Raw genomic sequence first — 18,452 nt, 5'->3', positions numbered from 1 at the left:
ACAAAAAATGTTATTACAATTTTAAATATATTGTTTTCTGCTTTAATACATGACCATAAAACCAGTCATAAGTGTCCAGTAATTTTTTTATTATTAAGCGCAGGCTGATAAATAAAATTTCCATTAACGCATACGTTTTGTGTAAGGTTTCAACTCTTTTAGGGTTTAGAAAAATCTAAAACATTGGAAATATCACCTTTAAAGCTGTCGAATGAAGTGCTTAGCAATGTACATTACACATTAGAAATTGAGTTGATATATTTACAGTAGGAAATGTACTAAATATTCTCATGAAACATGATATTTACTTAATATTATAATGATTTTGGCATAAATGATTAAAGATCTACAATTCTGCCCCATTTAATTTATTTTTCTATATTGTTAAAAAATATTGCTGTTCATCACAAGACTGCATGGTTTTGTGGTTCTGGGTTACATTTTAATTTTCTGTGATGAATTTTCAGCATTATTACTTCAGTGTCACCGGATCATTCACAAAACATTCTAATATGCTGACAAAAAAATTTGTGTGTGTGTGTGTGTGTGTGTGTGTGTGTGTGTGTGTGTGTATATATATATATATATATATATATATATATATATATATATATATATATATATATATATATATATATGTATATATATATATATATGTATGTGTGTGTGTGTGTGTGTGTGTGTGTGTGTGTGTGTGTGTGTGTGTGTGTGTGTGTGTGTGTAGCAGCATTATCTGGGAATTCATTTAAAATATAAATGTTGGGTAACATTCTAGATGTCAACACATCCTTTCAGAATAAACATATTTCTTTATTTTAAAATTGCATTGACCCCAAATGTTTATACAGTACTAAATATGTTTTATTAGTGCTCAATACGTCAAAGCATAAATAAAAATTACATTTGTAAAAAAAATTAAAAATTTAATTAATAAACCATACATTTTTCAAAAAAATAGATAAAAGGAGAAAATTAGAGGAAGGAGAGATGATGTGAGAGAAAAGTAAAATGAAAGCAGACTCGGTGAGCTGGAGCGTGTTTCAGTGGAGGTGAAGGAGACAAATCCAGGCAGGTTGGTTCTTAACTCAGACGTGATCCAAGATTGGTATTGAGAGACTCTGGTGTAAATTCCAGGGTACCTTGGTAGTCCACACTCTCGACCGAAACTCACAATGCCAGACTGAATCCATCGAGAGCCATTCTGACTGACCATTGGTCCTCCAGAGTCTCCCTGCATTAAACAGTTACCAATAAACACTTCTGTCTCTGCTCAAAAGATAAAGTAAAAACATTGGGTTTTTGTGTTTGCAGTTATCTTTTAGAAATCATAGTACATCTTTATAAGAGGCAATGCTTTTGAGACATGAGACATGCTTTTTAATTCTTAAAATATTATACAATTTTTGTTTGGAATATACCTTTTATTATATTTATTCCAACTTTAAATATTTACCAGTTCATGCAGAAAAATACAGACAAATTATTGAAAGGATTGTTTTTCTGATGATTTTCTTTAGACTCAAATTGATTGCTTAGAGAACAATTTAAAGTTGTATCTGAAAATATTTTACTTCTGAAGTAAATGGTATACTGACTCAAGAATATTTAGATATGTAGAATAGAGAACAAATAAAAAATGGAGTAAAAATATATATTTTTGGCAATACATGTACAAAAAGCAAATTAGCTCTAGGATTTTTTTACTTTTCAAAATCGCTCAAAGTGAATTTGTCAATTTTAGGCAATCCAAAAAAGCAATATTTCACAAAACTGTTTGGAAATAGTTTAATATTTATTTATTCTGCATTTATATGTCACCTAAACTGCATGAAAGTCATGGTAACTACAGATATAGCTATGTGTTTATTTGGCGAAACTGTCCATAATACAGCAAAACTCAAAAGTTTGATCTGTTCATTCAGAAATTATCTTCATTGGGAATCTGTTCATTTAGAAAATCCAGTTTGTCTATGCAACTATACACTATAAACTCCAGGAAACACCTCATACGTTAACACATTCAATATAATGTGCTTTTTGTGCCATAAATGCTTGGATAAGATGCGTACATTCCCTTTGATTAATTTGTTGACCAAAGGTAAACTGCAAATCTGCTGTAGACAAAGAACCTCAAAATTACTGAAAAGCAATACAGAGAGAGGGGTGCATGTGTGGTTTACAAAACTAGCCATGAGAATAAAGGCTTTTTAACTTGAATCATGCGCCTTCAACTGATGATTCTGTTTGCAGCAGAGGGATTTGTTGCAAAAAAAAAAAACGTTCAAAAGAGAAGTGTTGCTTCTGGCATTAAATAAAAAATGTTGCTGTTTTAGTTGTATAACATTGACCACTTCACATTTTACTTTTTAAAAATATGCAAAGTACTGCCTAAATTTGTATAGTGGACACCTGACGATGAATATCATACCTGACATGCATCTTTTCCACCCTCATTTATTCCAGCGCAAATCATGTTGTCTGTAATGATGCCTTTATAGTCTGCATTGCATTCTGTGTTGCTCACAACCGGTAACTGCACCTCCCGCAGCACGTTTGTAACCTGAATATCTAAAACAAAAAATAAAAATATTTTAATCATTGACACTCATGTGCATGTGTTTTCTGCAGTCTGGATAGTTTCGTTTAAAAGACTTCAGGTAATAAATCTTTGTGCTTTCTTATTTCTGCCTGGTTTGATTTAATTTCTATTTGGTTTGATTTTGATTTTCTAACAAAATGTCACACACTTAAAACAGTTCTTCAAACAAAATACATTTCATTATGATCAACAAAATATACACTTAAAGAGCCCCTATTTTGCATTATTAAAGGGTTATATATTCGTTTTGAATGAGGGCGTGGGGGCGGTGGTTTCCGCAAACTGAAGATCGGGGGTGGGGGGGATTTTGGGGGGTGCTGTTGTGGGTTGGGTTTTCGCGAACTGAAGAGCAGGGGGGTGGGGGCAGGGGGTGATTGGGGTTTGTCGCGAATCATGGAATTTTGGAAGGGCACTTTCTATCCAAGACTAAAAAGGGCATGTGCACGGTACACGTTGAGCCCTATGTGTGCACGTGCCTGCTGATGACCCAGTCTTTTTTGACTGGTCCACTGCGTTCAGTGTGAGACAGAGAGAAACGCCCACCACGACTATGAAGTAGCAGAGAGTATGTGAGAGCCAAATGCAAGAATGCAATAAATCAATGCAATTAAACATCATATTCATCATATTACTCTACTCTTAAACCTAACCCCTAAATAAAAACAACACATTTAGTGTGGTGGCGACACATGTATTGGAATAGGTGATGGTGGCCATAGCAAAGGTAAATGACAGGGGATCGTGAGTTCAGAAACGTATTTAAAATTGCTAGAGGTATAAGCATGCATCACGTTTTCAACGTGGTTTTGGCCGCGATGTGATAATTTTACCTGAGTGATACAGTACAAGCACTGATCTGTAATAGATAAGGGGTTTCAAGCCACATGGAGTGATTAAAACTTAAAACACACAATTAAACTTATATTTTGCAAACTAAACAAAATGAGGCAACAATTTTAATTTCACTTACATGTTGATCCGGAGGAAGAAGAAACTGGTCCATGTGAACTGTAACAGTTACTACAAAGTCCTATACATAGCAGTCTCTGCTGTTCTTTCCTTTAATAGCAAATGGCTGATGAATCCCACTTTGAAGTGTAAGTTATTGAATCAATCATCAGAAAAATGACAGGAACAAACACAGCGCTAGGTTGCCTATACTGTGGTATTGTTTTGAAAATGAAGTTTAACCCTTTATTCCCCCCACCTGAATCTCCATCATGCTAGTGTCTGAAGGGAAATGCGTGATTACTTTTTACTGGAACCGGCACTACATATTTGGTGATGTACAGTCAGTGTCGACATCGATGTATTAAGGCAAAAGATCCGAACCCAACATGATTCATTTATTCGACTCTGAGTTGACTATTTCATTAAAGGATCATTAGTTTTAAACACGGCACACTTTCAGATTTAAACCTTAGCTGGACGTTTTCATTCTCTTAGTGCTGTGCTACACTGCATGGAAGCTCATTTAAAAAAAAAAAAAAACATAATAGGGGCTCTTTAAAATAACAAATGAATTTAGGATGGAGTGAGATAAAGTGCAAACTTGTCATTTTCCCCACCTCAGTGCCACATTTCAAAATCATTTTTTCTTTTACTTATTTTTTTCTTTTTTGATGAAACTTATGTCATCCTATTCGATTACTTTTTGATTCTACTTTTGAGCAGAATAATCTTTTACATATTATATATTAGGGCTGCACAATATATCGCTTCAGCATCGATATCGCAATGTGTGTCCGCAATAATCCCAAGTATGTAATGTTAAATTGGAATTATAGTCTAAACACAATTGAGAATAGTATTGTAATTATTCTTGCTTTTTTTTTTTTTTTTTTGCTTTTTTTATATACCAGACTCAAACCCTTACAAAATCAACCCAACCAATGTAAATTTATGACTTTTCAAAAATAGAGCTTTTCAAGCCATCTGGTGAAATTGCATTCATATTGCAATATATAATCGCAGGCAGCAAAACAAAATATCGCACTGTCAGATTTTTCCAATATTGTGCAGCCCTAATATATATTCAAATGACCTTTTGTACTTTTCCTTATTGTAACACAGACCCAAAACATTTTTTTCATCAGAAATTTTATCATCCCTTTCTTATTTTATATTTTTTATTACAAATCACCTCTATTCATCAACATATTTCTTTAATACATTTTTATGTGACATTATGTAAATTAACCGTGTCAGTTTAAATGCATTATTGGACCTTGATCCTTTTCCCGACAACTTTCGATGTTGAAAAGTTTGAAAAAGTTACTTATTGACATTTTTAATAGTTTGAAGTGATATAATGTCTAGGTTTGTCAATATAAACTGCCAGAACTTCACAGACTCATTGTAGTACACTGTTTCAAACCACTAAAAATGTAAAAAAGTCACTTTGTTAAATCAAGTTCAATTCTCAACATCAAAAGTTGACATAGCAGAGATCAAAGTCTCATAACGCAATTTCTAACTATAAAGATAAGAAAGAAAAAAACTTTAAATCACAAAATACTGAAACTGTTAACTGATATTCATAGTCTGCTGAAATAAATGTTAGTTTTTATAACTCTCCTTTTAAAATTCGATATAGGAACTGTGTGGAGATAAACAAAACCCCACTGTACCAGTGTAGTTTTTAAACCACTTCAGTGGATAGAATCAGGAACCGCGTTGGAAAGTTTTGGATTATCTATAAGCAGGGGTGTCCACACTCAGTCCTGCAAAATCACACTCTTACTAGCATAGGTCTCAAACTCAATTCCTGGTGGGCCGCAGCTCTGCACGATTTTGCTCCAACCCAGTTCAAACACACCTGATCCAACTAATTAAAGTGACAAAGAGTCTTAACCACCTCGATTAATTGGATCAGCTGGGTTTGATTAGGGTTGGAGCAAAACTGTGCTGAGCTGCAGCCCTCCAGGAATTGAGTTTGAAACTTAAGCTTACTAGGCTTTCTAGAAACATCCTTGCAGGTGTGTTAAGGCAAGTTTGAGCTAAAATCTGCTGGAGACCAGCCCTCCAAGACTGAGTTTAGACAGCCATCTATAAGGGTGAGCATACTTGAACTCACCTGAAGATCTGTGTTTGTCCCAGCCAGTAATCCAGCTCTTGGTTCCTCCAGCAAACACACTGTCAGCACTGGCCAGACACACTGGCCTAATGTAATCCGTGAACGTGACAGAAGAGCTCAGTCTGAGCAGTGCTATGTCATTGTTTTGAGTAGTTGTGCTATAGTCAGGATGAATGACGATCTTAGTCAATGTCCTGGATATCTCATTCGGGTTTGAGCCTGTTTGGAACTGACGTCCCAGATAGATTTTTATATTTGCTGTAGCGGTGCTGTTAATAGAGCAAAGATATATGTAAATTCCCATGCGATACATATACAGTACATATATGAGGACCAATATTATAAAGCACTTCATACATCATGAAGCAGTGAGCTGCAGATAAAACCCAGTCCTTATTGATTAAACTCCCGCCACAGATGTGATCTTCAGGGGAAATTCTATGAATGCTCGCCTGCCAGGGCCAAGAGCCTGCAACGACATCGTCTCCACCATTATTGTTGTTTAAAGGCGCCTGGCCACATACTGAGGAGGAAAAAAAAGATGACCATCAAACATACAGTAAATCAAACATACACTTTAATATTAAAGGACGAGTAATTTAGTCAAGCTATTTTTGGTGTATATGATTTTTTTTTTCTGTCAGACGAACACATTCGGACAAGTTTTAAATTAGGCATGGGCTGGTATAAGATTCTGACGGTATGATAACCTTGAATAAAAATATCATGGTTTTACAGTATTGTGATATTACTGCTCTAAAATTGGTTACTTTTAAACATCTGCGTAAAAAACAACTATTTTCCCAATTGAACACTGTAATGAAGTTTACGGCCCTTTGGCCGCCGGGAAGAAGGAGGCGGAGAACCGACGCAGGTTTAAAATATTTATTAATAACAATGAAGGCAGCTCCTCACGGAGACTGCCGTCTAAACAAAAACAAACTGAAAGCAAAAGTAAAACAATATGCCCGGGCCTGGTCCTCTCTCGGCTTCCTCTGCCATCGGTCCTCCTTTTATGGTCCAGAGCTCCTTCCGTGGGATCCGAGGCAGGTGTGCACCGCAGGTGTATCCACTTACGCGGTGGCCTCACACCGTTCCCACGGCTCTCGGCCACGCCCCCTCGCCACAAACACACTATATTTTACTTTTAGAAACATTTTAAATACAGTAAACATGTCAGGCTGAAAAATTAAAATAAATCATTCGCTGCGTCCGAAACCGCATACTTCCATACTATATAATACGCTAAAATCAGTATGCGAGCCGAGTAGTATGTCCGAATTCATAGAATTCGAAAATCAGTATGCGAGAAGTACCCGGATGACTTACTACTTCCGGCGAGATTCTGGAGTGTGCATCCCATGCACGCTGCGCTATCCCATGATGCCCCGCGAGCGAATTCATGTATGGGAGTGAAGTGTCGCAAATGACGCAGTGGTGCAGCAAGCCCCCAGCTGGATCAGTTTTTGTATGGAGTTTGCATGTTCTCCCTGCGTTTGCGTGGGTTTTCTCCGCATCCTCCAGTTTCCCCCACAGTCCAAAGGCATGCGGTACAGGTGAATTGGGTAGGCTAAATTGTCCATAGTGTGTGTGTGTGTGCTGGAAGGGCATCCTCTGCGTAAAACGTGCTGGATAAGTTGGTGGTTCATTCCGCTGTGGCGACCCCGGATTAGTAAAGGGACTAAGCCGAAAAGAGAATGAATGAATGAATGTATTCAGCATCATTAAACAGCATTGAATAGCCAGGATAAAAATTGTATTACTCCAACTGTGTTTATCTGACAGAAGGAAAGTCTTATACACAGAGAATGATTTGAGGGTGCGTAAATCATGGGATAATTATCCTTTCTGGATGAACTGTTCCTTTTAAGTTCTACATGTGTGGTGGTTTAAAACATCTTTTTTTTTTTTGTAAACTATAGATGTACCGAACAGATATCTTTACAGAAGTCTGCTACAAATAATATTAAAAGTTATAGTTTACACAGAAATCATAATGTAATTATTCACCCTCAACTCCAAACTAAAAATTGTTTCTTTTCTTCTGCTGAACACAGAAAAAGTATTTTGAAGAAGCTTGGTACCATTAAGTTGATGGTCAATATGGACTTCCATATAACTAAAATACAATGAAAGTCAACGGGTCATGAACAACAGTTTTGTCATTATTTAAAATATATTATTTTGTGAATAAACAGCAGAAATCAGTCCAAGGCACTTGAAAAAATGTGGAAAAAAGATTAAAAAATATCTAAATAATTCCATATTTTAATTTTTTTTTTCATATTTTCGAGTGCCTTGGACTGATTTTTGCTGTTTATTCTGATAAATTCCTTACCCAAAGAGCACTGACACATTATTTAAGCTACCCCTGAGCACTTTTTGTTTGATTTTGCAGTTTTATATTATTTTGTGGGCGTCACGGTGGTGCAAGAAGGCAAGAAGGTCGCTGGTTCGAGCCCCGGCTGGGCCAGTTGGCATTTTTGTGTGGAGTTTGCATGTTCTCCATGTGTTTGTGTGGGTTTTCACTGGGTGCTTCCCACACAGTCTAAAAGACATGCAGTATAGGTGAATTGAATAAGCTGAATTGGCAGTACTGCACTGTATGTGTGTGAATGCAAGAGTGTGTATAGGTGTTGGAAGGGAACATATACTTAATAAGTTGGTGGTTTATTTCACTGGTGACCCCTGATTCATAAAGGGATTGAGGCGAAAAGAAAATGAATGAATGAATATTATTTTGTGCTCAGATGAAATGCAGGCTTGGAGGAAGTGGAGGGTGAGTAAATAATGATGACAATTTTCATTTTTGTATGAACTATCCCTGTAAGAACATTGCAGAGAATTAACTTTTAACCATCAAAACCAGTAACTGTTTCTTGTGTGCTTTGGGATACAGTAAGCTATATTCCATCTGGTTTTAGTAGTTTTAAAACCAAGGATCATAACAATTTCCACGAAAACCTATACAGTTTCCATAATAGCCATTGAAAAATCATTCGAAGGTTTCTGTTATTCAGGTTATTCAGGTTTTTCCCCAGTGGTTGTCTATGTATGTGAAACTTACCGTCTAATTGACACAGTGCTCCTATAGAAAAACAAAAAATAATAATAATGAATTATTAAATCGATTACAGATTGTGTTTTTGTTTTCTTGACAGTGAATGCATTACAGTCAGAACCGGCTCTCGCGTAGATATCTCATAATGCTAAGCTGGTAAACAGGTTGTTTAAGTAGAATAACCTGTTCAGTGTTTCCATTTAGCATAGCCAAAGCATTAGTTAACCCAAAATGAATATTGCTCAGATTATTATTGGGAAACGATGATTGATTTTTGTCTGTGAGGACTATTAATCTGATTTTTGAATTATCTACTGTAGTTTTTAATATGCAATATGGTGGTGCTATAAAAAAAAGCTATTAAAATGTTAAAGATTTAAACATTGTAGACTATTCATCGTTTAAACCCTGAAGAATAATCATGTTGTGTATTATAGACACATATCCCAGATAGCATACAGTTCTGGGCCACATCTGGGCCAACTAAGGCACATATGGCTCACTTCTGGCAATGGCAGGAGACATATGGGCCAGATGTGGCCCGTATGTGTCACACCGGGTGCAGTGTGAGTTGTGGCCTGCTGTATGTGGGCCAGATGTGGCCCGTATGTGTCACACCGGGTGCAGTGTGAGTTGTGGCCTGCTGTATGTGGGCCAGATGTGGCCCGTGTGTGTCACACCGGGTGTAGTGTGAGATGTGGCCTGCTGTATGTGGGCCAGATGTGGCCCGTATGTGTCACACCGGGTGCAGTGTGAGTTGTGGCCTGCTGTATGTGGGCCAGATGTGGCCCGTATGTGTCACACCGGGTGCAGTGTGAGTTGTGGCCTGCTGTATGTGGGCCAGATGTGGCCCGTGTGTGTCACACCGGGTGTAGTGTGAGTTGTGGCCTGCTGTATGTGGGCCAGATGTGGCCCGTGTGTGACACCCCGGGTGTAGTGTGAGTTGTGGCCTGCTGTATGTGGGCCAGATGTGGCCCGTATGTGTCACACCGGGTGTAGTGTGAGTTGTGGCCTGCTGTATGTGGGCCAGATGTGGCCCGTATGTGTCACGCCGGGTGTAGTATGAGTTATGGCCTGCTGCATGTGGGCCAGATGTGGCCCGTATGTGTCACGCCGGGTGTAGTGTGAGTTGTGGCCTGCTGCATGTGGGCCAGATATGGCCCATGTGTGACACACCGGGTGTAGTGTGAGTTCTGGCCTACCGTATGTGGGCCAGATATGGCCCGTGTGTGACACTCCGGGTGTAGTGTGAGTTCTGGCCTGCCGTATGTGGGCCAGATGTGGCCCGTGTGTGACACCCCGGGTGTAGTGTGAGTTGTGGCCTGCTATATGTGGGCCAGATGTGGCCCGTGTGTGACACATCGGGTGTAGTGCGTGTTGTGTATTTTTAGTTCCGGTTTAACTTTAAATTAACGGTAGCCTTTGAAGTGGTTACAAATTATTAGAAATTTAAAATCAAAGTTAATTTGTCTTTCTAAGTCTGTACACTTTCGTTTTATGAATTAGAAAATAGAAAATAAATGTTGTAAATTAATGTAATGTGATGCAAGGATTTACATTTTTCCGATTGGCTACTTCTGCCTGTGGACTGCATACCTAATGAGTAGGAGGGGCTTTTCTCTCAAACAAAACACAGACTCTGATGTGAAGCAGCAGCAGTTCTGTGTTTCCTGTGTTTTATTAACATTATTGTCCCTCATCAGGCAGTGAGAGCGCTACACCTTCTCTGAAAATAATAACATTGCATGTTCTAAATAAGACTTTCTGAGATTGAAAATGATTCTTTAGGTTATTAAGAATAAGAATAAGCTATTGCTTATCCGGGAAAGTATATGTTTGTAACATTATCACATATTAATTCAGTTTATTTCCTCAATAATGGATTTATTTTTACTTTAAGGCTGCTATGAATATAAATTTATATTATCTGTTATATGTAAATGTTCCAGCATGAGTAAAATTCATATTTTTTTCATATTACCTGGTATGTCTATAAATGTCTATAAATGCAATGAGTTTCATCATTTATTATGTTTTGATCCATTAATGTTTTGTTCAGTTTCTCCATTTGAATGAATTAAGACAATAATACAAATGAATTTATAATCTAATAATGCTGAATTAAAGTGCTGTTTTCTTGGTGTTATTTTTTGCAATTCTACATTTTTATAATAATTTTGTTAGATCAAATGCTACATACAACATTGTTCTTTTTTATTTAATTTTAATATTAAATAGACATAAATGTTTTGTTTATGAATAAAATAACTAATATAGAAAAAATGTCAGAGGACTGAGCAGTAGAATGTGAATAACATGAATGTGTTTGTGAATAAGCTGATCTTTGTAAACAACACAAAGTTTTATTTACTTATTCTACAGAACACAAAAAATGATAAAAATAAATCTAACCAATTTTAATGCGCACACCTAACCCCGCTCCTAACCCGACCCCTCACTTTGACGTCACTAGCTCTATTTGAGTGCATTGTTTCTGACATTGCATGTCAAACTGTGTGTCTCAGCTTGCATATGCAAGTCTGCAATCAGATACTAATGCTTCTGCAACACAGCCCTGAGGGTACAATCCTCAGTGCAGGGAAACAACACACATTATCTTAATCACAAACTACCGCAAATTTAGTTTATCCAAAATTCACTTATACTGCAAATTTTGCACTATAGAACAAACTGGAGGAAACCAACAGAAACAACATGCAAACTCAACATAGAAAGGCCCAAAAGTCTATCCTGGTCCTGTGTGTGTGCACCTCTAACAGTGTCAACAAATTTTATAGACAATATGCTATTAATAAGCATGTTAATTAGCAATTAGTTAATTGTAAATATATCTTAAAGTGTTATAGTTTTTATATAACAAGCTACTGAATATTAACATTAACAGTAAATATTCTAGAATTACAGCATGTTACATAACAGAGCAAGGACATGTTCACAGTGTGTCTGATAATATCTTTTCTTCTGGAGAAAGTCTTCGACTAGAATAAAAGCAGTTTTTAATTTTTTTAAAAGTGTTTAAGGTCACTATTAACTATTAACCCCTTTAAGCTATATATTTTTTCGACAGTTTCAGAACAAATCATTGTTATAAAATAACTTGCCTAATTACCCTCACCCTAATATATATAATATTTTATATATATATATATATATATATATATATATATATATATATATATATATATATATATATATATATATATATATATATATTTATTTATTTATTTAAAAACATAATCATAAACTGCCCCCTGGTGGCGAATATGTGTTTCGCTTCATCCTTGCATTACGGTGGAGTGGGCGGAGCCTCGTGAATGACGGTTATTTTTTTCAAACGAGGAAGTGAAGTCAAGTCCGCCATTTCATCTTCTTCTTTATATCGGGTAAGTTATTATTTTAAAATCATATTTGTGAGATATTTGTCGTCAGGTAATGTATTTATTTGTTAGAAAAGCCCCTGTTTTGAATAGTGATAAAACTGTTACTTATATGTGGTTAATATGGCTAAAAACGGTTAAGAATGATGGCAGCCGTCAGTTCAGTAATCTGTTACGTTAAGTTGATTGTGCTCGGGGTTTTAACAAATTCATTAAAGTTACATTTGTCCTTTTATTCGCTCGTCATTCCCAATTAAATGATCAATAAGACGTGTTATATGAAGAACAGCGTCGAAACGGGAGCTTAAATGAATGAATCATATGCTGTCCGTTTTATACAGTTGTAATTGGTGCCGAGTTCTGCTTTTGTACTGGTTTTAGCTCAAACACTGAACGAACAGTCTCTTTTTGGTAACGTTAATCCTAATGATCTTGATTTGCTTGTTAATGTGTGTTTTATCAAGTTTCAGCAAAAGTTTGCAGAGTTATGTGGTTCATGCTGGCCACTGTTGAGACTGGTCTGCATTAAAAAAATTTTAAAGCCAAAACGTTTGAAAAAAAAAATCCACAGTTGAAACATGATGTTAAATGACTTATGAAGGAAATTAATTAGCTAAAAAAGAAGGTTAAGTGTGTTAGGAAATATTAAACCTTGTTAAAAAAAATCAATTGTGTTAAATAAGCTTAAAATCCATATCTTAGGTTTTATATTACATCAAAACAGCCTGGAAACTGATTTGCACCATTAATCTTGTACATATGTATCAAGTCCAAACAAATGGTTTTGTGGCAAGTAAAAATAATATTTTTATAAATTGATTGTATTGTATTAATTTGTTACAGAAAAGAAAAGAATCATGCAAGGATGCAAGCTGAAGGAAAGGACAACTCTCACATCAGTGCATTACTAATTGTTTGACTTCATCATCAAGCACACCAGGTACAATATTGTACATATTTTGTAACTTGTATATGTCAGACTGGTTGTTGGGAACTGAAATAATATATTTTATGTTTTATTTATTATTAAAATATTACAAGATTTATTGCTGCTATTTTATCACTGTGTGAGGTCATAGCTTATTTAGAAAATCTATTATTAAAAAAAAATGTAATTTGAAAGAAAGTCTAAATGTTTCCACAAGGTAATTTATTGAATTGTTTTCTGAAAAATGTAAAATTTGAAAGTATTGGTGAGCTGGAAAAACAGAGTTTGTTGACGTAACTTTTATTTTTATCTTAACTTTTTATTTTATGTCAAAAGTAGATTAATTTACCTTGGATCGCATGTTTAAGTTATAATTTCACAGTGAAAAATGTAAAGGAAAACCATTGAAAACAATGGCATAATGATTTTGCTTGTTCACAAGAGGTACTTGATTTATTTTTCCTGTAGTGATACATACGTTTTTAAGAAGAATGCTTGACACTTGAATTTTAAAGGGATAGTTCACCCAAAAATAATGACATATTTTATCCTCCACTTGTTTCAAAATATTTTTTTTGTTCTGTTGAACATAAACTCAGGTGGTGCGGTGCACAGTGGATAGCTCTGTTGCATCCCTGCAAAAATGTTTCTGGGTCCAGCCTCGGCTGGGTCAGTTGGCATTTCTGTGTGAAGTTTGTATGTTCTCCCCGTGTTGGCGTGGGTTTCCTCCGGGTGCTCCTGTTTCCTCCACAAGACATGCGGTACAGGTGAATTAGTTAAGCTAAATTGTCCATAGTGAATGTGTGTAAATGAGAGTGTATGGGTTTTTGCCAGTGATGTGTTGCAGCTGGAAGAGTATTTGCTGCGTAAAACATGCTGGATAAGTTGACTGTTCATTCCACTTTGGTGACCCCAGATTAATAAAGGGATGAAGCTGAAAAAAATAAATGAACACAAACCCAGTTTTTCCTACTATGTTAATCAATAGTTACAGGTTTCTAACATTCTTCAAAATATCTGCTTTAGTGTTGAACAGATTCAAACTGCTTTGAAACAAGTAGAGGATGAATAAATGGTGGCAGAATAGTAAACTATATCTTTAAATGTTTTATTCTGTATTTTATGTGTATTCATATTTGTCTTGTCTTTTGTCATATTGTCCTTTTAGCTCAGATTGTGATGGACCTGGAATGCGACACCAGTTACTCTTAAGTCAAGAGCCAAATGAAGCACCAGAGTACAGATTATGGAGGTATCTGAAGTTGAACTAACTGGAAGCAGGGAACCATACTAATAAAGTTCCTTTAGGTAAAAGCACCTGCTTTATTTTGATAGGAAGTATTTTTTTATAGAGTTCTATTGTTTTATTCTTATTCTAATTTTATTTTATTCATATACTGAATGGAAGTCATTCAAATTTCACTACAAATGATTTGCAGATTGAATATAAAATATAATGACATTTTAATACATTATTTCTTTTGGTTATTCTTTACATCTATATATGGGCAAGTATTTAATCAATGAAAATAATTTTAAACAACTTAACTAAACAAATTACTCTGTTGGACCCTAATATTTAAAATAGCAAAATCCTCAAACTAACACACACTCTTGTGAATGCATTCTCACATTCATACACTCAAAAACACACATTCATACAACAGTCTGTCTCAGTCTCACTCACACACAACATCCTCTCTCACAGGTTTTTCTAGCAAACCTCCACCACAAGCTTGTCCTTTTATGCAGCTTTTATTTCAAACATTTTAGAGTCCAGGTTATAGTCCAGGTTTTTTTTTTATAGTCCAGTATTTTTTTTCCATTCAGCAGGTTCCTTGTAAAGATGAACCCAGGGAAGGATCGAAAGTGGAGAAGACCAGATCAAGAAAGACTACATCAAGATCTGCGGTCAGTTCAAAGGTACTTTCACTAATTACCAAGATTTCAGACAATGAATTGATGGAGAAAACTTTGAGTGTCAGATCTTCCTACAGTCTGTGCAGACATCAAAAGTCATCTTAACGTGAGCGCTTTAATGGTCAAATAGGTGTCAAAACGCAGTGTTTAGTGATTATTGATATCAAGCATCATTTGTGTAATAAACAAACGAGTTGAGAATCAAAATAGACGTGAAAGAGAAACTATTAAAGAGACAGCTCGCTATAATCCTTCTGCTGCCTGTTTTTATGATTATTAATCAAACAACAAATGGAGAACATGCCTCTGCTCTTGACTGAAGGACTTTTGTAGCTAAAGTGTTTCTTAAAGTGAAGATGCTTAAAGCACAGTTTTTTATATTTTATAGTCAGTTATATTTTTATTCTATTGTATTTATTTCTCTTTCCTTTGCAGGGTGGAAAATAACAGTTTGTATACAGTTGAAGTCAGAATTATTAGCCCTTCTGAATATTAGTAGCCCCTTTCCCCCCCAATTTCTGTTTAATGGAAAGAAGATTTCTGAACATAATAGCTTTAATAACTCTTTTCTAATAACTTATCTATTTTATCTTTGTCATGATGACAGCACATAATATTTGACTAGATATTTTTTCAAAATACATGCATTCAGATTCAAAGTGCGATTTAAAGGCTTAATTAGTGTTATTAGACAGGTCATTTTATAACAGTAGTTTCTTCTGCAGACAATCAAAAATGTATTGCTTAAGGGGGCTAATATTATAGACTTGCTTGAAAAAAACTGCTTTTATTCTAGCCAAAATAAAAATAAAAAAGCCTTTCTCCAGAAGCAAAAAATATAAGAGGAAATACTGTTAAAATTCCTTGCTCTGTTAAACATCATTTGGGATTTTTTTTTTTTTCAAAATTCTCAGGAGCGCTACTAATTTTGACTTCAACAGTAATCGTTTTGAATAATCGTGATTTCAATTATGACCAAAATAATCATGCTTATGATTTTTCCCAAAATCGAGCAGCCCTACTGTTGTTACATTTATCAAAATAAACAATAAGGCTCTTAAAACACTGCTTTGAAAAATGTAGAAAATGTAAAAAAAAAAAAAATTTCAAATACCTCAAATGGAATCATTTGTTTTATTATTTTTAAAATATATTTTTTTGTAAAGTCATTTGTTTATAATTATGTAAAAAAAAAATCCAAGTACTATAAAAGTTATTTAAGCAACACATTTGCCAGATTGTAAAGGCAGACACAGAATGAGCAAACAAGAAAAAACGTGTAAAATGTGTAAATAAAAGGCAACATTTTAAATTTTTACATCTTTTCATCATATACGTAAAACCTTCCAAAGCTTGAAAATATATTTCCTTAAAATAAACTTCCTTTGTTAGTGCAAATTCCTTTTTATGTAGTCTTGTAATTAAACAATTAAACCATTTAAACAAGTTTACACTTAAAAAAGGTCCGTAATGAAAATCCGATTGTTTTTCCAAATGTAACTAACTAAAATAGTACCATGTACTTTTACTCTGTATTAGTATTATTTACTCAAATTTGTTTTATTTTAGCAATATAATAGTATTTCTAGTCCTTTAATTTAATGTAATTTAATTTTCAGTTCTCTTTCCATCTACGAATACATAAAAAAAACAATTTTACTAGCACATTTAAAATAGGTTTAATACTATGAAATATTATATTAATATTATTTTTTATTTTTTATAAATCGATAGGTAGTTCCTATGGGATGTTTTTATGTATTGCTGAAAATACATTTCAGGTGTTCAATACGTTGCTTGTCAGTCTTAAAAATAAAAATAGGTGTTTAAAGTGCTTAAAAGTCCTTAATTTTAATCAAGTTGTGCCTGTATGTACTCTGCAAACAGCACCTTTTAATTGTTGTCTTCTCCGATTTTCAGGATGTTTTGCATTGGACTGTTTTTTTTTTTGGCTTTGACCCTTGCTCGCCCCTGACCTCACTCTTTAACTGCCCTGTTGGATTTTCAGTTTATTTTATTTATTTATTTATTTATTTATTTTTTGGTTCTGGGTAGATGCTAATAAATATTTAGTTGTAATTATTTAAATAATGTGTTTTTGTTAAATATGTGATTTCTGTGTTTGTTCTGTCTACTCATACTTGTTTATCTTGTTTCTGTAATTATCATTTGTTTATTTGACCCTTGCCTCGCCTCTGATCTTGTTTTTGGATTGCCCTTTATATATCTTTTTAATTATTGGTTCTGTTTATATGGTTATAAAATATTTGTTAATTTAATTAATATGCATTTTATAAAATAATATATATATTTTCTGTGTTAATTCTGTATCTATTTATCTAATTTGTATATACATTTGTGTTTGAATGTTCTTCTTATTCTGTATATCCACTTACCTAATTTTAACTTTTATATATATTTATTTGCATTTAATTTGTGATAATTCTGTATGCATTTATCTAATTCATATATTTCTTTGTATTGCATTGATCAATCTGTTGTTGTTTTTGTTGTATGCATCTATTTATATAATTTATATAAATTATATATTTGTATTTATCAATTTATATGCTTCCTTTAAAGCATTTTTTTTTAAATAAAGCAATTTAAACTAAGCATTCCTTTTAATGTGATTTATATAGCTACCAAATGTAGATGTGAGCCACATCTAACCCAAAAGTCAGCCGCAACTGAATCAGATCTGGGCCAGATCTGTGCAATTGCATGGGCCGCATCTGGGCCAGATCTGAGAAACTGCATGGGCTGTATGTGGGCCAGATCTGAGAAAGTGCATGGGCCGCAGCTGGGCCAGATTTGAGAATGTGCATGGGCCGTAGCTGGGCCAGATCTAAGAAAATGTATGGGCCACATCTGGCCCAGATATGGACCATGCTTTTTCTGAGATATGGCCCAGATCTGGTTCAGTTGTGGCTGACTTTTGGATCCTTATGTCAGCCACAATCAGGTTGAGTCATCGCCGTCATTCCGCGCGGTATGTGGGCCAGAAGAAAATGGGGGATGTGGGCCATATGTGGGCCAGATGTAATTTGTTATCTGGGATAAGTTGCGACTGATATTGTTAATTAAGCAGTTGTCGAATTGTACATGTTTATATCTTACCTGCTATATTGAGAAGTAAAAACTCTCCGACATATACAAATTGACGGACTTTCATCCTTACTGTCTCTGCTGTGTAGTATTGTTTGCTGTTTACTTTACTGAAAGTGTCACTCTGAAGGCTGATTTATAGTCGACGCATCCGCAAATTGGTTTCGGTGCCCGCGACAAAATAAGACGTCATCGCGGAGTTGGCGGAAGTTGAGGAACACAAATCTATATTTTGTGCACACGTTTTTCAAAGCTCTTTTCAGTTAAATTATGTTTTATTTTCATTGTATATGAGGTTTTGCACGAATCACATAGCTTGGATAAACTGTTGCCAAAATTAATCATTTACACAAGTGTAGCAT

General features: G+C 34.9%; 1 protein-coding gene across 1 annotated transcript; it reads right to left on the bottom strand.

Moving 5' to 3' along the window:
* Positions 1-839: 839 nt before the first annotated feature.
* Positions 840-18,255, bottom strand: zgc:112038. The gene is given in 6 exon segments (NM_001020646.1): positions 840-1,231; positions 2,429-2,568; positions 5,676-5,944; positions 6,033-6,198; positions 8,743-8,763; positions 18,103-18,255. Coding segments are annotated over 6 exon segments (936 nt in total). The 5' UTR covers positions 18,158-18,255; the 3' UTR covers positions 840-946.
* Between the last annotated feature and the right edge of the window lie 197 nt (positions 18,256-18,452).

This window comes from Danio rerio, chromosome 3 (assembly GCF_049306965.1).
Source record: "Danio rerio strain Tuebingen ecotype United States chromosome 3, GRCz12tu, whole genome shotgun sequence".
Classification (NCBI taxonomy): domain Eukaryota; kingdom Metazoa; phylum Chordata; class Actinopteri; order Cypriniformes; family Danionidae; genus Danio; species Danio rerio.
The sequence above is the reverse complement of the archived record's forward strand: the minus strand, read 5'-3'. Positions and strand labels throughout refer to the sequence as shown.